Source organism: Mya arenaria, chromosome 11, assembly GCF_026914265.1.
Source record: "Mya arenaria isolate MELC-2E11 chromosome 11, ASM2691426v1".
NCBI classification, from domain to species: Eukaryota; Metazoa; Mollusca; class Bivalvia; order Myida; family Myidae; genus Mya; species Mya arenaria.
Genome location: NC_069132.1, coordinates 50,233,254 through 50,259,277, shown reverse-complemented (window position 1 = coordinate 50,259,277; position 26,024 = coordinate 50,233,254). Strand labels below are relative to the sequence as shown.

The 26,024-nt window shown below is 36.0% G+C and overlaps 1 protein-coding gene and 1 non-coding gene across 2 annotated transcripts; both read left to right on the top strand.

The window, feature by feature from the left end:
* Positions 1–6,236: 6,236 nt before the first annotated feature.
* Positions 6,237–25,568, top strand: LOC128207206 (uncharacterized). Its single transcript, XM_052910003.1, has 17 exons — positions 6,237–6,644; positions 7,825–7,886; positions 10,535–10,658; positions 11,763–11,837; positions 13,806–13,894; positions 14,180–14,253; positions 15,411–15,505; positions 16,134–16,273; positions 19,032–19,170; positions 20,201–20,348; positions 20,507–20,556; positions 20,730–20,793; positions 21,299–21,336; positions 21,552–21,971; positions 22,125–22,169; positions 24,541–24,630; positions 25,219–25,568. The coding sequence occupies exons 1-17, from the start codon at positions 6,237–6,239 to the stop codon at positions 25,318–25,320; spliced, it is 2,163 nt and encodes a 720-aa protein (XP_052765963.1). The 3' UTR covers positions 25,321–25,568.
* Trnai-aau (transfer RNA isoleucine (anticodon AAU)) lies at positions 18,597–18,670 on the top strand. Its single transcript has one exon. It is a non-coding gene; the product is annotated as a tRNA-Ile (tRNA).
* Positions 25,569–26,024: the final 456 nt, after the last annotated feature.

Here is a 26,024-nt window from a genome sequence, read left to right as displayed (position 1 = left end):
GGATTGAAAGTGTTTTTGTTTTTTTATAAAACCTTGTTAAACCACTTATATCCTCATAAGACTCATGTGCAATGTCTTCATTTTATTGTGAAATTAGTAAGTGCTAACAAAAGACTGTCTCATGCAATAGACGTTTACCAAATTTAGGGCTATACCATTAAAACAGACACCCAACTCAGGAAGTCACTCTTAAGAATATTTTTTACAACAAAAAAGATGATAGGAACAGCAAAACAACCACCATTTTTTTCTTCCCCGCCGACACTCTCTTTTCCCTTAAATTTTACTGACTCGAACTAGGGATTGTATAATTGGCGTCCCGTACTGTCCGGGATCGGCGTTTATCAGTGTGTGTATACCACATGATGAACTACGTCATATATGCTACGCCGGAAGGCAACATTTTGCTGAAAATGAAAACTTAAAACAAAGATAACTTTTCTTTTACTACAACATTTTCAATGAAACAAATGGCAGCTTATGCCGCTTAAAGAGCCCCCCCCCCCCCCCCCCCCCCCCCTTGCCCTTGAAGTAAGCGGCCTAACGGCCTAAACAAATTCCCATTTTAATGCCTGTATACATGCCTTTTCTTCTAAAACAATGATATATTAACGGTTTTGTACACAAATTATCAATCTGGAGCGATTATCAACATTATTTCAAAAAGTCGATTAAGCACTTCAGCTGCCGAGCGGAGTGAAGTTAGCGGCCTGGCGGCCTAGCGGTTTAGCGGCATAAACTTGGGTTCTATTTCAAAGCATTTGTACGTTTTCTTCTAAATAAATCACTGTTTTAAAAGAACAGGTATGTCAACATGCTCTGAAATAGCTGACTGCTTGATCGACCTTTTTTGAAAATAATGTTGAGAATTGCTCCAGAGTGATAATGTGTGCATATAACAATTAATCAATCATTGTTTTCAGAAGAAAAGGCATGTATACAGGCTTTAAAATGGGATAACATTTTAGGCCGCTAGGCCGCTAACTTCAAGCCGCTAGGTCGCTAGGCTGCTGAACTGCTTGTTCGATTTTTTGGAAAAAAAAACATTTTTGTAATCGCTTCAGATTGATAATTTGATGTGCATTAAAATGGTTAATTAATTAATGTTTTAGAAGAAAACGCATACAAATGCTCTGAGTAGAAAACAATTTAAGGCTGCTATGTTAATGTATGAATAAAAACAATGATTTGTTTTCCAAGAAAACACATGAACAATTTTGAAATAGAGAAAAAATAGGCCGCCAGGCCGCCATCTTCACGCCGCTGGGCCGCTCAATTCTCGTACATTACTCATTACACACTCAAACACAGGTCAAGATATCCATATGAAACTTGGAACAAATGTTGCCAGAAAACACATGCTCATGTCTTACACGTAATTATAATTATAGCTTTCTTTTTTGAAATATGACCTTTTTAATTCGAAATGCGTAAACACTTAACGGCGCATAACTTGAAAAATCCAAAATGAATTCACTTCAATTGTTTACATATATAGATCTTAGAGAGAAGTTAAGTTGGCGCACTTGTTTTATTCCTCATATAGGAATGCTAAGCCTAAGGAAATAATTAAAAACAGAAATGCATGTAACATGCTTTAAGGTAATCTACAGATATATTGTAATTATTTGAAGCTAAAAATAAACAACAGGTGTCATATTTAGCATCAGTAACTTCAGTACCATTAGGCAGATATATACAGGTAAACATAATAAAACACAAATAAACAAACGGAAACATGAACCTTGATAGTTTTATATATAAATTCCATGCAATAATACAAAATCTACCACTTGACCCGCCTAAAATGTGAGATTAAAATCATAACTTTCCATTATGCAAATTTCATTTTTACTTATTGCCGGGACAAGATATAACTGGGTCTTGGAATAACGTTTATTCAGTAGAGTACAAATCACAACTGATTGATGGTACCGAAAGGTGAGATTCAATCACCTGGTCGAAGGTGTGAACGTTCTGGAAGTTATCAATTGCTCTTTCCATCTGAACTATTTCAGCTGCAATACTCCGGTGCTTATCGCTTATTTTGAACAATGAATCTCGTATATTTAAGATAAGTCAATATACACTGCTCGTCAACTAGTTGTGGGTTGAAGATGAAAAAAAACACACTTGTAAACCGACAATAAACTGCACCCGCAGCAAGTCGAATACATTAAATATCTTAACCACAACCAACTTTTAAGCTCGCAAAAAAAGTAATTAGCTTTTATTTTTTAGGCAAAGGTTGATGCCAAATATATAATAAAAAAATCATTTAAATGCAATTTTATGTTTTACTAAATTGACTTGATTGATGAAAACAAAAAAAGTATGAATTGGGGAACATATAAAAAATATTGGCGCTGTTTAAGTGGAGTTGTGGCCACGTGGTTATAAATTGATTTTTTTTATAAAGGCTATTACTTTTTTATCCACACACAATATGATTTTTTGTTGTTTTGATCAAACCATTAGGTTGATCAATTTATTGTCAAACCATTAATAATTTTCTAGAAATATATTTTGAATCTGAAATATAAAACTCTCTTGTACAGTTAGTTAACAAACCTTGTGTATAATTTAGGGAATATCTTTTACAGTCATTTTAATAAAGCTTCATTCGTGTTTATTTTATTGTGATCTTATGCACATTTTGGTAATTTTATTAATAAAATTGGTATTGTTGTGATTGTGTTTTAATAAATTTTGCTAGCGTAATCAGCGATACATTTCATGTATACCTAAACTAGGGGCGTTTCTGTTGGTTATAAACTGGTTTCGGTTTTATATCGGTTTCACGATCTGTGTATTTCTTGTAACAGTTTCAAATAAAACCAAAACCAGTTTTATCGTTTTTTTAACGAAAACCGAAACCGGTTTTCCAAACTATCGAGACCCCTACCGGAGGCGGTTTCATCGGTTCGTTCCATCCGAAAACTAGTTTACTTTGAAACCAACATGGCGGAAAGTGATCAGCCACCTTTGTTGAAACTCAGTCTTTTTGATAACAATGCCTTACAATGGGCAAATGAGCTAAATGATAAAGGTTATAGTAATAATAAGAAATAATGGCTACATGCAGAAGCCCCACCATGTTGTTTAAACTGTCCACAAAACCATGCATTTGTTACTTCAAGCCAACTTATCAACACCGAGTTCGAAACTGCTGAAACCATTGACACCAAAACTGAAACTGGTTTGGTATCAACAAAAACGCCCTTAAATTACATGAAATTGTTAAATTGGCAATATTGTATGTAATAATGAGACAAAGTTCCGTATAATAATGACTCAAATATCTTTTTGATAATGAGTGGAGGTTCTGTATGATAATAGTTCTGTTTGACAATGCGACAAAGTTCTGTTTGATAATGAGTCGAAGTTCTGTCTGTATGATAATGAGACAAAGTTCTGTATAAAATGGAGGCAAAGTTCTATATGACAATGAGACAAAGTTATGTATGATGGTAAGACAAAGTTATGTATGATAATGAGACAAGGTTCTGTACGATTATGAGACAAAGTTCTGTATGATATTGAGGCAAAGTTCTATATGACAATGAGACAAAGTTATGTATGATGATGAGACAAAGTTATGTATGATAATGAGTCGATGTTCTGTGTGATAATGAGACAAAGTTCTGTATGATACCAAGTTCTGTAGTTTGCAATACTTTGGGTCCCTTTCGCTGTTTTATAACAATGAATCTCGTACAATTTAATATAAGTTTATAATAACCACTACAAGTCAACTAGTTGTGGGTTGAAGAGGAAAAGACATGTTAACCCACAAAAACTGCACCTGCAATAAGTCGAATATCAAGTAGCCAAGAAGTGCTGGAAAATGCACCATTTCATCCCAAAAAGTCAACATTTTCTTCAAAGCCCACCCCTTGTAAGCCCCACCAATGATGACTTGTTTGGAGACGGCCCTGAAATATCATAAATATTTTAAACAACCACTAGCTTTTAAGCTCGGAAAAAAATTCGAAGTAAGCAATTATCTGAAGACAAATATTGATGCCCAAATTAATGTTATTTTTTCAGTTAAATGCAATTTTATGTTTAACTTAATTGATTTAAGTGATAAAAAACAACAACAAATGCTTTGTAATATTGACCTTTTTATCTGGCGAATTCGTGGCCACGTGGTCATTAATTGAGAAAAAAAGATAAATGCTTAAAGTTGTTCACAAATCATAAGTATATATTTTTTATTTTTTTAAACATTAATGTCGAATGGATTAAACATGATAAGGCATTTAAATTACAATTTCCTTTCGCATTAAGCTATTATATTATACTCCTTTAAACCTACACCAACTTTTAAGCTCAGAAAGAATGTCCCAAGTTATTAGCTTTAATATTATTAATGTGGTTGTTGGCGTCGTTCAAAACTTTTGATGAGCACAATAAAAAAAGTCTAAACGGTACTTGTGCATTGACTTGACACCCTACAATGGCGATACGCCTCATTCGGGCCGCCCTTAAGATGTAGGGCCCCAGTTTCAATAATGGATTTTATTCGTAACTTCAAAAATCTTGAATCTATATAAACTTCACAAATACAAAAAGCATTGCTATTTCTGATTTCCTCAACTTTGTGTTTATTTTTATTGGCTGAAGTTCAATTCATTCAAATATGTCGCAATTTAATGAAACTATGATACTATTAAGAACATTTTAATTTACGAATAAAATCACTTGGATCTTTATTGACCCGTCCCGCCCACCCCCTGGCCGGACCAAGATGTGTGATTATTTTTTTTTATTCAACAGCTCATGTTGCTATTAGGCATTTAGAAATAAGTCTTAACTTAATCAAATAAATATACGTTGCTGATCAGAATATATAGTTTATAAGAAATGTATGCCTTTAATTTATATGAATTGTAGTATATGTTTAGTCACGTGACATAAATATATTTATATCTCACCTCCTACATAAATGACGCTATCCGATCGATAGAGCGATCACGTGGAGGGGGTAAATAATCGATACACCCTTTGTATTTTTTACACCACAAATGAGAAAAACAAAATGAACAGAACTGTACAACGGTTAATAATTAAAACATATTCGGTTAGATAGCATATGAACGTGAAGTTAACGATTTTAATGAGATTGACGTCCTAGCGGCCTAGCGGCGGGAAGTTAGCGCCATGTAGCGGCGTAAAGTTAGCGTCCTTGCGGCGTGAAGTTAGCGGCAAAGCTGCCTAGCGGCATGAAGTTAGCGGCCTGGCGGCCTGGCGGCCTAGCGGCGTAAAGTTATTGGCCGAGATTCTTTTTCGAAGCAGCTGTTCATGCGTTTTCTTGGAAAATAATGGTAAATCAATGTTTTTTATTCATACATTAAAAGGAAATCTTAGCTTTAGTTTAAAGAGATCGGTTCTTTACATCCAGTTCGAGCAAACGAGGTTTTCGAGCCAAGTGAGTTCGAGCTAACGGGGTCGACTGTACTACATATATATGTATTTAGAGGAAACTATATTAGACTTTACATACTGTCATTAAATGAATCAATTCAATACAGACAATTAATTGAGGTGATTAAAATTCCTCCTTTTTCCTGACGGTAAAAATTGCGCTCCTTGAAAAAGTTTTTTTTCTGTATGATTTTCGCAAAAGTTCAGATGCCTGGTCATTGGGTCATCGAAGGGCACTATAATATGGTAGCATTTCTGTTGAACTGAAAAACTTTCGAGTTTACAAGTTCGAACATAGCATAATATCTAATAAATTGATTTAATTAACAAACCAATATAAATCCAACTTATTGCGGATACGTCGAAACTGTCTTGATAAAAAGTTGTTCTCACTTCGACTTCGGGCTATAATGCATTGTATCCTAATAATCGACTGTTTGAAGCTGTCATGCCGGTCGCTGTACGAGTTGTTCACGCAATTTGACGTTTCCCCAAATCTCAATAGCTGTCTCCAAGGCAGTTTTATTGACAAATGTTATTCAAGATTTTTATTTATCATTTATTTTATATCGTTCGTTAGTTAACCTTATTTTCGGACGAAGGATGGAGCTCTTTAATTTACATAAAAAGAGGTTTGTAAGATCTAAGCAAATAACCTTATAAAGTGTTGTATTTAAGCGTATTAGTGCATAATTAATGTGTTATCTTTAGAGGGTATCTTTATCAAGTTAACGTAGAACGGAATTAACAAATATAGCAGTATTAATAGGTTAATTAACTGAAAACAAAGCGGAAGTGACGTAACTATGGACGATGTGGAGGAGAGAGTCCGATACGAGGAAGAAGAATTCACGACCATCCATCGGAAGATGGTCCGCACTCACAGCACCACGCGCCGGAAGAAGGCAAAGGACGCCGCCGACGGAAAGGGAAACAAGAGCTCCCAACCGGAAACCAAGCTGAGTCCATTCATTATTGGCGCCAAGGCGCGCGACACTCACTATGCGGCCGGCACACCGCCGCTCTCCCGGAAGTCTGACCGTGTTCAGAAGCTCGTGCAAGAGACGCTTAACGAGTACAAGGGCAAAGAACTCCAACAGAAGTCGAAGAACCCGGTGTTTTTCGGGGCCCTAGACTCCGACGAAGAGGAGGAACAGGAAGTCACGCTAAAAACACGGCACACCAGGAAGTGGAGCTTTACAGCCGGAAATAAGGTAGTTAATATAAGCTTAATTTTACGTCGTTTTTTTCAGTGATTGAAGATAATTTGAGAAGCGTGGGGTTTGATTTGTGATTATGAAATATTTAGCAAATTTTCCCAGTGGCTGTCGCTCTAATGCAAATTAAGATACGAATACCCTTAATTTATATACTTGTTTAATTCTTATATACCATTTATATTTTATATACATGTATAGAATGCCTACTAATATTTATGACTATGAGCACTTTTCTGTACGCTTAAATGATGTTTCTTAAATGTTTGCCATAGTCATGGGGTAATCATTGGTTGACAGGATTTTGTTCAATGTTGAGTTGATGGCAATTGAAATCACTTACTTAGATTAAGCAAATTATTTGTGTTTTAAAAGGTGCAGAGTCCATGTTTATAGTTTTAAACTACTGGTTTGCATCAACAATGCAAATAGAATGACATTTTAAGTTGTAGCTCTGAAGATAACGAAATATCAAGAAGAGAAATATTTTCCATTTTATTTCAAGATAAAAATGTTTTTGATTATTCAAGTTCAGATAACAGGGTACCCATTTCAACTGTAGCACTCGGATTCTCCAATTGTATGATACGTCTGAAGTATTGTTTGATAAACAAAGAGGTATAAACTCGATTGACAACAACTATCTTAATATTTCAGCCCAAAACAATACTGAAGAAGAAATTCAGATACTTTATATATCGTTATCTCAAAAATAAATTGTATTGAAGAGAAATAAAAGAGATTGAATCATGTTAAAATGTTTGTTTCGATCATTCGTTTCGTTTTTACAAGCGCTATATCTTTTTAAGTAACCTTTTTTTGCGTTGTGTTAGATTTTTCGCAATTGAAAAAAAATGATGTAGTTAAACATCTGCTTCCGAATAGAAATATGATGACTGATTACGAAAGGTATTAACCTCAAATCTAGGAGTTCCGTTTAAAGATTATTTTTTGTGGACTTCATGGACTTGTGGATTTACGTAACTTCAGAACAGACTAGAACACTGGATTTATTTTTAACTAAAACGAGCCGATATTTAGTGCATGGCTGTGTTTAAATATAGGAAAAGAGCGTTTACCAGTTGATGGATACTCAAACTTTCGTTCGACTATAACAAGCAATGCATCGATATATGAACGTGCACGGAAACTAAAGGCTGCATTTATGATCCAACAGGGCGTTGCGCGGTTTCGGAAGCTGGTGGAGTTCGTCATCCTTGCGCGGCACATCTTCACATGGTAAGCCAGAACTTACCATCTACTCTTACTATCTAATCAATTGTCCGGTTAGCGCTGTGGTTAGCGCACTCGCTTCTCACCTAGGCGTCCCGGGCGGGTTCGATTCCCGGCCTGGGCGCATACGAGTTTGGTATGTGGTCACCAAGCCGGACAAGTGTGTTTCCTCCGGGTACTCCCATTTCCTCCCATAGCACATTACCACTCTCTGGCGTAAACTTATACCAACGAGATTAATATAATGATGTTACACAGTCGTTGTAAAACAAATAAGATTAATCTAAACTAAACTATCTAATCGTGTAAAATATCTACTAAGTATGAGATAATCTTTTTGCGCTTAAAAATGCTTTTTTCAACGTTATTTATTGCCCGAAGCACCTGCGAAGCATACACAATCAAATAAACAAAGCGTATTATTTGTTAGTATTACCCATGCAAAGGTAATAATTCTTTCTTTCTAAAATACAATATGGTTTTGGCCTCTGATGTATTTTACGTATGTTTATGTGTCATTAAAGGAACTCGTTCACGTTTTCATTAAAAGGTCTCGTTTACTTTTTCAACAAAGGGTCTCGTTCGCGTTTTCATTAAAAGGACTCGTTCACGTTTTCATTTAAAAGACTAGTTCACGTTTTCATTAAAAGGACTCGTTCGCGTTTTCATTAAAAGGACTCGTTCACGTTTTCATTTAAAAGACTAGTTCACGTTTTCATTAAAAGGACTCGTTCACGTTTGCATTTAAAGGACTCGTTCACGTTTTCATTCAATGGACTCGTTTACGGTTTCATTTAAGGGACTTGTTCACGATTTAATTTAAGGGACTCTTTCACGCTTTAATTAAAGTGATTCGTTTTCGTTTTCATTCAGGGAACTCGTCCATGTTTACATTCAAGGGACTCGTTCACATTTTCATTCAAGGGACTCGTTCACGTTTTCACCCAGGGGACTCGTTCACGTTTACATTCAAGGGACTCGTTCACGTTTTCATTCAGGAGACTCGTTCACGTTTTCATTCAGGAGACTCGTTTACGTTTTCATTTAAGGGACTCGTTTACGTTTTCATTTAAGGGACTCGTTTACGTTTTCATTTAAGGGACTCGTTTACGTTTTCATTTAAGGGACTCGTTTACGTTTTCATTCAAGGGACTCGTTTACGTTTTCATTTAAGGGACACGTCAACGTTTTCAATCAGGGGACTCGTTTACGTTTTCATTTAAGGGACTTTCAGCGTTTTCATTCAAGGGACTCTCTCACGTTTTCATTAAAGAGATTCGTTCACGTTTTCATTCAAGAAACTCATACACATTTTTTTTTATTAAAGAGACTTGTTCACCTTTTCATTTAAGGAATGATTGGCGATTAGTTAGTCTTATATTTTTTTTGCTAAGGTTTGACACCCGTTTCAACATATATCATACATGTGGGCGTACTACAGAATTTCATTTGAACCTTGTCTAGTACATAATTATTGCCAAATCCCCAAACCTCACAGCCGTACAATAAAAATAGGTTCAAGAAGTGTGTCAGTAAACAAATATATATGTAAATCAAATATTTGTTTATCATTACTTTAAGATAAATGTTTTGCCTTTCAAGCAGACAAAACATTGTTTCCTGTTAAGCTGTATAGTCATTTGCTTTGCAAAACGAGCCACTTTAGCAAAAATAACACATACATATTTTTATTCGGTAACAAAATCTATTGCATCATTACATAAAGAAAATGCATAATCATTTAATCTACCTCTAAAGAAAACAACCCTAGTTTTTGACGTTTTAATAGTTAATCTCCACTGCAAACAATTGTTTTTCTTATTAAGTATTATCCATAAATATGTAGCTGATACGGACAATAAAGTAGTTTTGTCAACATAAAATTGTACAAACAAGTTCAAAAAATCGATAAATCTGTACTCATTTTCATGTTTATAAATAACAATACGATTTACAATAAAACAATTTAGAAAAAATATTGATGAAAATCATTAACAAAGAATGGAAATAGTAAAGGAGATACGATCTTCCCTTGTCGGAAGCCAGCACAACAAGGAAAATATTCAGACATTGTTTAATTACCCTTTACAAATTTATATAAACATTTTATGGTTTAAATTTCATGGGCACGAGATACAAGATTTTTTTTAAATGGTGTTTAGAAAAAAAATGTGTTTTTATCTGTTCACAAATCAAAACCTTATTTTGTTTTGATCATTAAAGTGACACTCTTATTAAAAATCAATACATACACAAAACATCAATTATGAGTGATAAACCTTAAACGTTTTACTAAATAATGCATTTATGGAAAATTTTAATAACTGACAACTTTGTATCTAATAAGTTTTAACTGAAGGCGCAAAAATATTCAATAAGCGTTAACATATTTATGATATACTTAGTATTGCGATCTACTATCGTCTCATATACAGTTAATATACAGTGTTTTCAGCACCTTTCTTTTGAATTCAACTCGGTTTCCTTTATAAGAACCATTGTTTTTGACATTTATTTATATTTTATGGTATATTCAAACAATTGTATTAATTGTGGTAAATCTTATTTGGGTCTTTAAACGCATTTGAGTCAAGCATAATACTGTATGAACTATTGTTGTATAAACCTCATATGTGTAAACATGTTATCTCCAGTCGGCGGTCAGTGAGCCTGAGCCGGCGGGACAGTATCCTGTTTTTCTTGGACAGACAGACGGACGAACACGTGGACGGAGAGCAGCCCAAGTTTGACGTCAATGCATTCAAGTCGCTCGGACAGGTAATGTATATGGCAATGTTTTGTTTATGATACCGTCTCCGTGGCCTACGGGTTAAGCGTCCGCCTACGGAGCGGGAGGTCGTGGGTTCGATCCCTGGCCGCGTCATACCAAAAGACGTTAAAATTGGTACAAGTAGCTCCCTTGCCTGGCGCTCGGCATTTAAAGGGTAGTGCTTGGAAAAGTGGTGTACTCAGTACTGGTTTAACGCAGGAAAGTTGTACCCCGTGTATCGGTGCTTTACACCGAGCGCGTAAAAGAACCAAGGGGTCTCTTCGAAAAAGAGCTGGGGTATCGCACCCGGACTTCCTTGTATCCCACCACTGTCTCTTCAGCGTGCTGTCCCTTCAGCAAAAACAAAGGACCCCATTAAAAATAAGTGCTTGCACTTTCACGGGTTATCCTTGACCGCAAGGTCTAAAGAAATACATACATACACACATTCAGTTGTGAACTCTACTGTAATTATGCAATTTTAACTGTCATTTGTAATGAAAATATAAGGTCAATGATTACGAACAGTCACAAGTCTGAGGCTAGAATCAGACTTAGAAAATCATTTTTATTTAGAAACACAAAATCATCTTTGTTCCATATATTTTACCAATTCTATGTAAATAAAGATGAAACTACCAAATAAAAAATAATTTACAACACAGTTTACCATCAGTGAACTGATAAAAGGAAAGTCACAATGAAATGAGGATGTAACGTTTAAGAGTAACTATCCTGGACAGCGAATGTACAATGCCCTCTACATTCCATTTAGCGGGATTTGATATCGAATGCATATTCGTGTTATTTAGTTTATACTTATTTCTTTCACTCATCTGTGTCGGGAGTTGAAATAAATCACTCGTGTGTCCGTTTCATGGGTAGAAACCGTTACTGATGTCCATTTTGACAAGCCATGACAACGATCGAACACGCAACCACTTGGGTTAGAGGCGGAAACATATTTCACTAGACCACACTCACCATTATACATTTACTCAGTCGCAGTCTTATAACAACACCCTGATACAATTTAAGTTTATCTTCTTGAAATAGTTTTAGATAATTGTCTTTAGATAATTGTCCAAACTCTTTTCTGTGAAATTCTTCAGAAAACGAAGATGGCGAGCGTTCGGTCGTGCCTGGATATACCTCCCCCGCAGCGGACAGACGCGCAAATCAACCACGTACGTACACTTGTAATGAACGTTACAGATTTCAGTATGTAATTTCAAAATCGTGGCTTGATGTGACCTAGTGACATGCCATTTATTATGTGTAAGTGTACATACTACAGTGTGTGTAAACCACGTAAAAAATTGCGTCATACATGCCACGTCGGAAGGCAAAACTTTGCTTAAAATGAAGACTTTTCAAAAATAACTTTTCGTTTAATACACCATTTCAAATGAAACAAAGGGCAGTCTATGCCGCTTAAAATGCCCCGTATTTGTTTTATTTCCGAAATTTGATGAGTTCATTAGTTTCATCAAACACTTCGATAAACCTGTTTCCAAAATAATCTTTTGACAGTGCTCCGTCAGACGGCCGAATTGTGAAAAGGTTTGTCGAAGTGTTTTAACTAAACTCTCAATCAAATTCTGGTAAAAGACCGAATGTGCGGCTCCGTAAGCGACTTACACTGCTCTATGTTTTATTAAAAATGGTGAAGAAATAGTGAAGTTATCTTTATTTAAAGTCATTTTTCATATCAAAATATTGCCTTCCGACGCAGCATTTATGACACAATTTATCACGTAGTATACGCACACTGTACATACTAACAATCTAAGATATTTTTAGTGGTGTGCATTATATAACAAAACATCATTAACTGGGCCAGCCACGGTTTCATATCGTCCGCTCTACTTGATTAAATCAATAACAGTTGATTGCTCATTTTCTGAAACAAATGTATTTACAAACGTGTGGAATACTGTCTTCTCATTAGAAAAAACATATTGTTGACCACTCTTCCGCTCAACCTGATTTACTGAAACAAATGTATGGAAAACTTGTTAAATACTGTTTTCTCATTCTTGTTTAGTTACTGTCAACACAGTTTTTCTTATTAACAATAATAATTAGTGACACACGAATTGTAATGTTGGACGATTGGCCATATTTTATAATCGATTATAATTATACTCGATTTGTAATGAACAGCAATAATCGATCATCGAATATGAAATTAACGAATGTGTTTTTTCACAGCATTCATGTTTTTTCAGTATCTTCTTTATCGTATATATTTCATAATTGGCTCATCATATTAAAGCTGCACTCTCACAGATATACCATTTTACAACTGTTTTATTTTTTTGTCTTTGAAAGAGCAAATTTTTGTGTTAATATCTGCAAACCAATGATAAAAGATTGCTGACAAAAAATCAGATTTTAAATTTTTATATTTCCGTTCGAAAATTAATGTTTTATGGCTTAAACCGTTACTAACGGTTTAAGAAAAATACATAAAACATCAATTTTTAAACTTAAATATAAAAATCTGCGATCTGATTTTTTGTCAACAGTCTCATATAATTGCCTTCCATGGATTTTCGCAAAAATTGGCTTGTTTCAAGACAAAAAATAAAATAGTTAACAAAACGTTCAATCTGTGAGAGTGCAGCTTTAAAAGACAGAATCATTTTATTAAAAAGTGAGCTATATTTTGTACGTCCATAGCACTAATTTGGTTAAATTATGTAATAACTCAACAAACATTTTTTTTCATTTAATAATAAATAACTTCATGTTTTGGATGTTCTTGAATTTCTTGAACACAACCAGTTATTGTTTTAGTGTGGAAACTTGGTATTTTGAAGGTACATGCCAACATGGGGTCATATGTTATGGTACATTTGTATGATCATATTTGTGCAGAGCACTTGTCATGTAATACAAAATAGTCTTACTATTACACGTTACACATGTGTATTATTTTCATTTTGAGAAAAACAATGAAATGAATGATAAACATCGATTATAGATGATCATAATTGATTATCGCTGATGGTGGGCGACCATCGAAGATACATCGGTTGTATTCGATAATTGCAACATCACTGGTAATAACAACTGGACAGCTTTGCTATATGGCCAATTTAACTGATGATTTCAGATAGATTGAACTCATATGTCCGTCTTCTTTACAGATGGTGCACACGATGCGCGGGTTCAGCAAGTTTTCCAACTACCCACAGGCTGTACAGACGGGCCTCTGTAAACGGGGATGGTACGCCAAGTAAGGGCTAAGTTCGACACATTTTATGTGGTATATACATGTAACTATATTTCTGGGCTTCCACGCGGGCCTCTTTATGCCGGGGTGATATACAAAGTAAGGCCTCAATGAGTCAAAATATCATGTGTTGGGACCCAGAAACAATTATTTATGTTTAAATAATTTCTGATGCAGTAAAAAAAGAGATATGAAAAAAATAGAGTAGGTGGGGAAACCGGAAGCAAACATGTTTGTCTTAACGGATATTTTTAACATTTACTTTTAAATGTGTTACTATCTCCGCAGATTTGAGAGTACCCGGGTGATCGTGAAGGAGGGATGTAAAGCCGAGTTCTACTATCTCATACTCTCCGGTGTTGGTGAGTGACACCCATACTCTTCCATATACATACTCTTCCGTACCCTTACTTTTCCGTAACCATACTCTTCCGTACCCATGCTCTGCCGTACTCTTACTCTTTCGTACCAATACTCTTTAATACCAATACTCTTCCGTTCACAAACTCTGCCGTACCCATACTCTTCCGTACCCTAACTCTTCCATAACCATACTCTTCCGTACCCTAACTTTTCCATACCAATATTCTTCCATACCCAAACCCTTCCATACCCATACTCTTCCGTGCCCATACTCTTCCATGACCATACTCTTCCATGACCATACTCTTCCATGACCATACTCTTCCGTACCCATACTCTTCCATGACCATACTCTTCCGAACCCTTACTCTTCCATGACCATACTCTTCCATGACCATACTCTCCCATACCCTTACTCCTCCGTACCCATATACTCTGTCATACCCATATCCTTCCGTGCCCTTACTGTTCCGTACCCATTCTCTTCCATACCCATACTCTTCCGTACCAATACTCTTCCGTACCAATAATCTTCCGTACCCATACGCTTCCATACCCATACTCTTCCTAACCCTTACTCTTCCGTACCCATGCTCCTCGTACCCATATTCATCCATGCCCATACTCCTCCGTACCCATACCCTTCCGTACCCATACTCTTCCATACCCATACTCTTCCGTACCAATACTCTTCCGTACCAATACTCTTCCGTACCTTTACTCTTCCACCCCCATAATCTTCCGTACCCATACTCTTCCGTATCCATATTCTTCCGTACCAATACTCTTCCGTACCCATGCTCCTCCGTACCCTTGCTCTTCCGTACCCATGCTCCTCGTGCCCATTTTCTTCCATACCCTTGCTCTTCCGTACCCATAGTCTTTCGTACCCATTACTTTATACACACCTGATGAATGTCTTATATTACGACCGTTAATATATAGTGTTCTACTATGACCGTTCTACTGTAGCTTATCACATTTTTAACGATTTTAAATGAAGTTTTAATGTTTGCCAATGTTTTCCTTGCATACTCTTGTTCTAAAATGCAGCATGTTTTTCGTCACTGGGAAAACAATTTTACCTTTATCATAAAACCTTTCGAGCGTTTCACTACATGTTTTGATGAACACAATTTGATGTTCCAAATTTCAGCGGTGTACCGGGATATTACCACCGAGGTTGACGAAACGAACACAGCCGAAAACAAGATGGTCGCTTCGTATCTGAAACCCGGGGACGCTCTAGGGGTAATAGTGTTATTATAATTTGTATTTAAAAATTTATTCAGTTTCTCGGGCTTTCGGTTTATAGGATACACAATTCAAACATATTTAGTTAGTAACGTTAACATGATTATAATTTTGTTTGTTTCATGATTAATTGCATTAACATAATTGATCACGTGACATAAAGTAAAACATTACTAAATAAATAAATTGAAAAATGTAACCAATGTATATAAATAAAAGAGAGAAAAAACTTTCAGTAGTGTCGTGCATGCATAAAGACAAAGGTTATAAATCGGAACGCTTTCGGCTTTCATCCAAAAAAAGCGCATTCGCGCACCCGAGGGAGCCTGTACCGATTCCGATCTTCTGGTTGCTCGGACGCCGAGGGTACGCATCCTTCGTTTGACCTGGGGCGTAATTAGGACGACGGTTTTACGCGTTTGTTCTCTTAAACGTACATGCGCACACCCGGTAGACGGCACGGACCTGTTCCGTTCTGGAGGTGGCTTTTGTCCTCTTTTGAATTTTCCGAGCTTCCCGGGGATGGCCGATGAGTTACAATTGTGATATGAATATACAAAAACTGTTAACTTAAACACGTCTGAGACCAAATATTGACAGTGTTTAACATTGTATTTTGTTACAGGAACGCGAAATCCTGACGGGCCAGGAGCGGCCGGCGACGGTGGTTTGCAAAGAGCCGGTGGAGGTGCTAGGACTAGATCGGGACTCTTTATTAGAAATATTTAACGCTGCAGGCGGACTGGGGTCTATAGAATTTCTCAGGTATAATTAAGGGCTGGTTTAAACATATTTATTTCATTTCAAATACACAAGTGACAACATATTTTACATTCTAAATATATAATTTGATCGGAACCTAAAAGCTTATAAAGTCAAAGTGGGAGATGGAGACTATCGCAGTTTTTTTGCTTTCAAATGCGTATAAGAAGGGACACGTTTCTCTTACACGAGACGGCCATTTAAATGCGCACATTACAGGTAAATGCATTTTTTTTTTTACTTTTATGATCAAAACAAAAAAGGCACATGAGTGAAGTACAGATATAGCCACAAATTCTCCAGTTAAATAAGAGCCTAAATATCGCTAAAATGTTTTATCTGTACCGAAATGAAATGTTTTTTTTATCATAAAAGTCAAATACTTTGAACATGAAAATGCATTAAAATTAGAAAATAATAATAATGATTTGGCACCAACTTATACTATTGTGCGCCTTTAAAGTGACACTCTTATTCAAAATCAATAAATAACCAAGTATAACAAACATAAATTTTGAGTGATAAACCTTTAACTACTTACTAAATAATGCATTTATGGAAAATATTCATTACTGATAACAAGATTGTAATTGTGTATTTAATAGCTGAAAACGCAAACATATTAAATGATTGGTGAGTGCTAAAAGGTTTAACGTGATCAACTATCGTCTCATATGGTAGAAATGTCGTGTTTTCTGCACCATTCTTTCAAATTAAACTCGGTATCCTTCATCAGAACTATTGTTTTCGACATATTTTCATCCTTTTGGTATATTTGTATAAAAAGTGGTAAATAGTGCGCCTTTAAAGTGGCTTTGCTCATAACCACTCTTATTAAGATGCATTAATTTAATTTGTTTTACTAGCCATAATATTAATATTTGTTTTGGTAACAATTGGCTTCCCTGTCATTAAAACATTCCATACACAACACAAATTTAAGCTTTACCTGCCAGACAAGTTTGTTATTGGAGTTAAAATGTTAATATAAAAAAGGCGGAAAGCAACGCACACATCATAAATATTCCTGAAACATTGTAACGAGAACATAAAACACTCATAACTACCTGTTATCATGGACAGGAAAAAATAAGTTCCATTTTAAGTTCAGTTTTAAGTCTGGGGGCTGTTTCAAGTTGTAGCTTCAGAAATCTTAAATCTGTAAAAGCAACATATTGATTTTTTTTCTCAACTTTGTGTTCATCTGTAAAACTGGCTAAAGTTCAGTTCATTCAAATACGTAGCAAAATAATGAAACTATGACACTATACAGTCGAAACGCTCTACATCGAACTCTGTTATCTCGATGTTCTGGTTATGTCGAACCGATTTTAATATTTTGGGTTTAGTTAAATATCTTTTACAGTTCGGTTATATCGAATGTTCGTTATCTTGATGTGCTGCCGAGGTCCCTACGACTTCGACATAGCGATTTTTGGGTGTATATTTACTGAATCGGCCCCCAGTTCATTTTAAGAATAAGTCTATTTCCCTTAACTTACTATGACGCGCACGCATATTCTTCGAATACTGGATATTTTTTTGGTAAGGATGTGCAAATTTACACAGGGCCAGGGTGCGTTGTTATGCCACACCCCTATGACCACGCCCCGCCAAAATGAATATAACTTTGTTCAGAGTCTTCATTAAAGCAAAATATTGCCTTCCGACGTAGCATTTATATTATAACGTAATTTATCACGTGGTATGCACATTGAATAGTACCATGTTTCATAGTCCGTTGGTAAAAAAATACAATATGTAAATTATATAAGTGGTAAAACTCTATAAAGAATACTTAAACACCAATCTCCAATGATGACAATTATACGTACTTACATAAAACATAATAAAATAGAAAAGCCTACCTACCTAGCTTACCCTTAATACCAACCCTTTTTTATTATTGTTTTGCCTTACGTATAGGCATGCAACCATGTAACATGACCAATTAATTCATTAGTACTCGTTAGTGCTAATTAATTTGTGATCACGTTGGTACACAATAAAAAATATATTTTATGTCCCTCTCTTTCCACCATAGTTGATAACCTGTTTGACACCAATCGTAACTACTCGGCCATCTCCGGTAAGCCCCGAAAGCAATCGGCTCGAAAGATATACAATACATAAAATAGAATAGAATAAAGGTTGTTATCATTATTATGCTATTTATTATGCATGGTTAAACAGAATATTAACAAAATTATAATCTTATTGAAGGCAATTATTTTATAAACCAATATAATATATTATTATGGTCGATGAAGAGTTAAGTACAGTAGAAATGATATTTGTACTATCTTTTCTGCCCCGGTAGACACAAGGCCGGTTAGCTCAGTCGGTTAGAGCGTCGTGCTAATAACGCGAATGTCGTGGGTTCGACCCCCACACTGGCCAGATGTTTTTTTTTGATTTTCTTTTTCTGAAAATGACATTATATTGCTTAATTATTGCATAATCACGCCAATATAAATTCAGTGCTAATTTTTCATCCATTTTTTTCTTAAAATGGGGGCCGGAGGCAACATATTTAGATGACTGTTTCACCGTTGAATATGCTCTTTTTTATTGCATAGACAAACCATGGATGAAACTTTAGCAATTAATTTAAAGTCTCCTTATTTTAACTGTATAAATAAAAAAAATCATATACTCAATTCGTGTTCATGTATAACAAAACAATCGGTCAAAGGTGGAGGCTGATATCAAATGGTTAGAATAGGTTGGTTATATTGGCGTATTTAACATTTATTCGCAGAGGTATTCCCGAGTTGTCTGACTTTCCTCTGGAGCTGCTGAAGACCTACCACTTCTCCATGGCCGTCCATAACTACCGCCGGGGAGCCGTCGTCGTCAAGAATACCAACGATTCCGAATGGGTCTACATCGTCAGATCTGTAAGTCGGTGTAACAATAGCAGTCACACTTTAGACCTAGGCTTCGTGTCAATACCGATCGTAAATGTCAAGGTTTTAATATCGTTCTGGGTGTAAACTGCGTTTCAAATAAATACTCGTAAGAATATTAACCGTATACATTTGAACCCCGTATGGTCGAACTCGCTTGGCTCGAATTCATCGTTTCCTCGAACTGAATGTATAAGACCGATTTCTTAATACTGTACGTAAGCATTCCCGCTTAGCTCGAATTTTCCGAGTCTAGGTATTTTCGCCGGTCCCTGGAAGCTAAAGCCAACGGGATTCGACTGTAGATTCTGCAAGGAACTTTATGGGAGCAGCCGAGCAGTTTAAGGTTTTCCGTCGAACTGTTACAGGGCCCTTGGCCCCGTTTCAGAAAGATATCCTAGTCGTTTACCTAAAGACTGCTCAGGTTCAATTGTAAAGATACGCACCTTACGCCAAAAAAACGGAGTTACGCATATAAAGTTATCATCTTAATTGAAACGTGACCCAGTGGTCCGATTGTTCAATGACACCCGTAAAAATACGGACATAATCTATGTTATAAATGTCCTAACTATATCTTTAATTGAAACGCCAAAATCGAGGTTACGCCTGGGGAGTTATGATCTTAAGCCTTACAATCTTTATAGAAACGGGTCCCATCTACATCTGTGAGTCGTTACCTGCGATATGTCAGTCATGGTGTTGGCCTTTAGAGAATCTTATGATGCCCGTTTAACATTGCTAAATTAAGTTGCTTGCATGCATGGCCACTTATAGTCAGACTTTCGCGTCAGAGGGGTGCAACTTCGGAAGGGGGGTCGCACTTTTGGACGAGCGTCCATATCATATTGATAAAATGAAACATTTTCTTGGGTTTAGGGTGGTGGTGGAGGGGGGGGGGGGGGAGGGTTGTCGACGTGTACGCTATGTGTCCTTCCTCTAATGGTATTTTAGTTTAAATTGATGTTATTCTATTCGAGTTTGTTTTAAATACATGCTTTTGAAACCACTTGTGTTACAGGGATCATGTCAGGTGTATAAGGCGATCAAGGACGCTAGGAAGGAGCGGCGACAGATGCCAGACAGTCGCCCGGCTTCCGGTCTCCCCCGGAAGAAGGAGCGTGTAGGCAGCGGGCTCGTCCTGCCAAATATACACAAACTTAAACAGGGTAACATTATTTCCATTCTGATCAAAAATTATTTAAAACCTTTTGTAATTTAACAAGTGTGTACTTTCTTTGCTTTAAACTATGTAGCTTGCATAATTACCATATTTATTTTGTTTGGACGTACTGTGATTATCTTCTTCATTTTTATGTTATTTCAGATGTTTTAAAGTGTGCCTCGTTGGCCGATGTTGATGAAATTTCCTCGAAGGTATATATTTTGTGTTTTATGTAAATAACTTAAATAACTAAAACCTAGAAATCACCTTTAAACTACCGAAGCGAAATGTAAGGGTTAAATTTTACAGACACAAAATCCAAGACGGTTTAACTATGTATACATATATCATATTAAAATCCTTTTTTATAATAAAACAGAAGAAGAAAAGGGGCCAGCACCCTGGTTTGGAACGCTCCCACACTCTGACACTACCCTCTCTTTCCCCAGGTATGCGCTACTTCACTCTTAAATTACTCTCCCTTACGCCATATAGCTTGTCAAAATCAAAGCACTGTGTGGATGTATTGTATAGGGGGCAATACATGTCGTAAATAGCACAACCTTGGTCGTTTAGATTCATAATGATCGAATGTGATATATTATATTATAATTATATTCTGTTGTTTTTTTCACAGTCTGTTTTGATTTTCGTAAGCTAGATAAGGTTCAGATCACAAATCGAATACATTTTATTGTTATATTTTATTAAATTAATTTGTATACAACAGCTGAACGATAATTTTATTATATTTTAAACAATTAAGAATGATCCTTTACTTCAATTTATAGTTTGTATGAATGAAGATACATGTTGGTTAAACAGCCGTTATATTATTTTGCTTTTTAGAACGAAATAAAAAGACTATTAGAATTTCAAGAAATGAGTTATTTGTATTCGATTCTAAATTACTTTAAAGGTCTTCAAACACTAACAAGCGTATGTTTATTTCAGGAAATGCTTGCTTGGTGCATAAAAAGAATTCTTTTAAGGTAAGTGTTGTTGACTTTTTTAATAAATACACGTATGTGTCACGGTAATAAATTTGATAGTCCGGTTTCTACTATTTGTTTTATAAAAATGTGAAAACAAATAAATTAGAACGAAATATTTTTGGATGAAAATGTTTTGATGTAATCATAGTTAAGATCAAATTTTTTGTTTGTAAATATCAGAAATATTAAAACAAAATACTTATTTTTTGCAGACCCCAAATATCGCAACCACCAATATAAGACGAGGGTCTAAGGAGTTATCGCCCCGTCAGGTGAAGAAATTAACATCTGAAAACATAAAACTATCGAAGGGTCATCGTGAAAATACTCCAGACATTTTAAGACTATCACGAAATGACTCTATAATGTGCGAAACGCCAGAGCCAGTTAATCATACTAAGAAAGTTCGGTCTCAAAGTCCTTCCTCTGAATCAATGATTCACATAAAACTGAAGAAAGAAAGTGTGTCTTCGGGAAACGAGTCAGTGTTTTCACATCGGAAACAATCGAATGCATCCGATTCAGACAATCAAAAGTCGCATTCTGATTGGTCAGGGAGTGATTCTCCGCGAGATACGATTGGTTCTACTTTCTACGTACGCCTCGGAACTGTGATGGAAAAGGGAGTTTTTGTAAGTTGTTTTATTATGCAGTATTTCCGATATTTTTTATGAAGTGGTTTATATATTTGCGTTCACTGTTTTACAATATTAAAAACTTAGCGGAATACGATGATAATGACGTTGTCTTCAATGACCTCACACTGTAATATATTGCCTTTTCAGGGACTACACCAGCTGATTTATGAAGACATGCCAAATTTAAGTCTGGTATGTATGACTTAACTTTAAATGATATTCAAGTGCATAAACATGAACGAACCAACAATGTAATGATTATTGAATATGTCTTAATGACTTTTGATATAGTATAATACTGATTAATTCGGTGTTGGGGGGCGTTGACAGTGTTGCCCATATAATTGAATGTCTTAATGACTCTTGGACATAGAATACCGCTTTAGTCGGTGCAAGGGGTTTCAATAGTGTACCCCACATCATTGAATATGTCGTAATGACTCTTGGACATAGAATACCGCTTAAGTCGGTGCAAGGGGTTTCAATAGTGTACCCCATATCATTGAATGTGTCGTAATGACTCTTGGACATAGAATACCGCTTAAGTCGGTGCAAGGGGTTTCAATAGTGTACCCCATATCATTGAATGTGTCGTAATGACTCTTGGACATAGAATAGGGCTTAAGTCGGTGCAAGGGGTTTCAATAGTGTATTCCATATCATTGAATATGTCGTAATGACTCTTGGACATAGAATACCGCTTAAGTCGGTGCAAGGGGTTTCAATAGTGTACCCCATATCATTGAATGTGTCGTAATGACTCTTGGACATAGAATAGGGCTTAAGTCGGTGCAAGGGGTTTCAATAGTGTACCCCATATCATTGAATATGTCGTAATGACTCTTGGACATAGAATAGGGCTTAAGTCGGTGCAAGGGGTTTCAATAGTGTACCCCATATCATTGAATATGTCGTAATGACTCTTGGACATAGAATAGGGCTTAAGTCGGTGCAAGGGGTTTCAATAGTGTACCCCATATAACTGAATATGTTGTAATGACTCTTGGACATAGAATAGGGCTTAAGTCGGTGCAAGGGGTTTCAATAGTGTACCCCATATCATTGAATGTGTCGTAATGACTCTTGGACATAGAATAGGGCTTAAGTCGGTGCAAGGGGTTTCAATAGTGTACCCCATATAACTGAATATGTTGTAATGACTCTTGGACATAGAATAGGGCTTAAGTCGGTGCAAGGGGTTTCAATAGTGTACCCCATATCATTGAATATGTCGTAATGACTCTTGGACATAGAATAGGGCTTAAGTCGGTGCAAGGGGTTTCAATAGTGTATTCCATATCATTGAATATGTCGTAATGACTCTTGAACATAGAATAGGGCTTAAGTCGGTGCAAGGGGTTTCAATAGTGTACCCCATATCATTGAATATGTCGTAATGACTCTTGGACATAGAATAGGGCTTAAGTCGGTGCAAGGGGTTTCAATAGTGTACCCCATATCATTGAATATGTCGTAATGACTCTTGGACATAGAATAGGGCTTAAGTCGGCGCAAGGGGTTTCAATAGTGTATCCCATATCATTGAATATGTCGTAATGACTCTTGGACATAGAATACGGCTTAAGTCGGCGCAAGGGGTTTCAATAGTGTACCCCATATCATTGAATATGTCGTAATGACTCTTGGACATAGAATACGGCTTAAGTCGGCGCAAGGGGTTTCAATAGTGTGCCCCATATCATTGAATATGTCGTAATGACTCTTGGACATAGAATACGGCTTAAGTCGGCGCAAGGGGTTTCAATAGTGTGCCCCATATCATTGAATATGTCGTAATGACTCTTGGACATAGAATACGGCTTAAGTCGGTGCAAGGGGTTTCAATAGTGTATCCCATATCATTGAATATGTCGTAATGACTCTTGGACATAGAATACGGCTTAAGTCGGTGCAAGGGGTTTCAATAGTGTACCCCATATCATTGAATATGTCGTAATGACTCTTGGACATAGAATAGGGCTTAAGTCGGCGCAAGGGGTTTCAATAGTGTATCCCATATCATTGAATATGTCGTAATGACTCTTGGACATAGAATAGGGCTTAAGTCGGTGCAAGGGGTTTCAATAGTGTACCCCATATCATTGAATATGTCGTAATGACTCTTGGACATAGAATAGGGCTTAAGTCGGCGCAAGGGGTTTCAATAGTGTATCCCATATCATTGAATATGTTGTAATGACTCTTGGACATAGAATAGGGCTTAAGTCGGTGCAAGGGGTTTCAATAGTGTATTCCATATAATTGAATATGTTGTAATGACTCTTGGACATAGAATAGGGCTTAAGTCGGTGCAAGGGGTTTCAATAGTGTATCCCATATCATGTAATATGTCGTAATGACTCTTGGACATAGAATACCGCTTAGGTCGGCGCAAGGGGTGTCAGTAGAGTATCCCATATCATTGAATATGTCTTAATGGCACTTGAACAAAGAATACGGCGTAAGCCATATCTCATTTTCAGAATATATTTATTCTGTAAAACATGCACTCAAATCAATGTTTGAGGTGTCAAAAGACCATCTTCGTTTTATTTCCTTTCAGGTGAGCCACGGGGCAGAGTGTGTGTTGATATCCAAACAATTCTTGAAGGACCATCTTACGAAGGATATAGCCAACAGACTTCGAATGAAGGTATGCGTTTTCATGAAAGCATGTTTCTATACTTTATGTTATTTCATGTATTCTCTCAACCAGCAATCTATTTTGTTTAGGTCTAGATTAGTCTAGTTAAAATTTTTATTTCAACGATAGTGAAACAAGTTATTACATTATATTAACCACTCCGTTAGCACTATGTTACTCGAGAATGTGGTCTTGTGCTGTAAGGAAATTGTAATGTAGATTGGGTAATATTTATTTAATCGACTTATTGTTCACAAACCAATGCCGATAATTTTATTCTGATATTTGATTAAATCGATGCTTTGGCCATAATGATCTCCCTGAAAAAGTAGATAGTAAATAGATCTCTGCAGCCGCTGGATTTCATTTATATACACTCTTTATTTAATTGTTTTTACTTCTACTTTTTTGATAGCTGTATTAAATTTCAATAATTCCAGCTGCATAGAGTTTTAGTTAAAAAAATAAATAAAGCATAGTTACACAGCATCCATGGTCACGTGATTTGCATGGTGCAAGTGATTACTGTACTGTAAGGGAAGTAACCCTTCTAGGAGTTTGCCTTGGTAAACTGCATTTTCTTAATATCTTTTTCAGTTGTCTCCTTATCCCAGCTCGGGCCAACTCCGTAACGCAGTTGATGATCAGCTAAACTGGGAAAATTACAGAGAAAGGGTCATTACCGATGTCCTGAAATAACAGCACGTTGTGAAAATAGCAACCATGAGTCATAATTGCATTACTTATGCTTTAATAAATGCAAATTCGATGAACTCGCAAGTCAACTGAAAACGTTTTATAATTTCATACTGACAAGTTCAACGAAATGGGAAACATGGCGTACGTTTCGATCTACTTATAATACCTTGTAAACGTTAACTCAGCATCCAATTCCATTCCTTTCGGAAAACAACTTTGTTTTACGTTTTGAATTTTGGTCCTGTATATCACTAGCTAGGATTTTCCGATTTTATTTTTGTTTTATTCCAAAAACAAAAAGTATAACTCCAGTAAAAAAAATCGGATATTAGAAACGTTCTTCTGTATTGAAAAATATTTTCTTTATATTCTATTCTCAGAGAATATATATAGACAGTTCAAAGTGAATACTTATAAACATAATAGGTTTCAGTAAAAAGAAATTAGTTTTTTTGGCATGGTAAATTTTAGTTTGGAATTAAATGATTATTTTTGGGGCTTTACTTTGTTTTGATAATTTCTTTCTGAAAATCTTGTGCCAGTGCCGTTGTTGAAAACTCTTGAGCGGCGTAGACTATTCTTAAAGAGAGACATACAGTTGTTGGCAGTGTTTTTTTTATTATCATTATCATTCAACCATTTGTTTTTGTCTAAAGCAGAACTCGCAAATAACTTGCAGGAATTGATAGATAATCGGAGCATAT

Coding starts and splice junctions, on each gene's coding strand:
- LOC128207206 (XM_052910003.1), top strand. CDS start 6,237: ATGGACGATGTGGAGGAGAGAGTCCGATACGAGGAAGAAGAATTCACG. Junction 16,274..19,031: donor GGGTCTATAGAATTTCTCAG/GTATAATTAAGG, acceptor ATTTATTCGCAG/AGGTATTCCCGAGTTGTCTG. Junction 21,337..21,551: donor ATAAAAAGAATTCTTTTAAG/GTAAGTGTTGTT, acceptor TATTTTTTGCAG/ACCCCAAATATCGCAACCAC.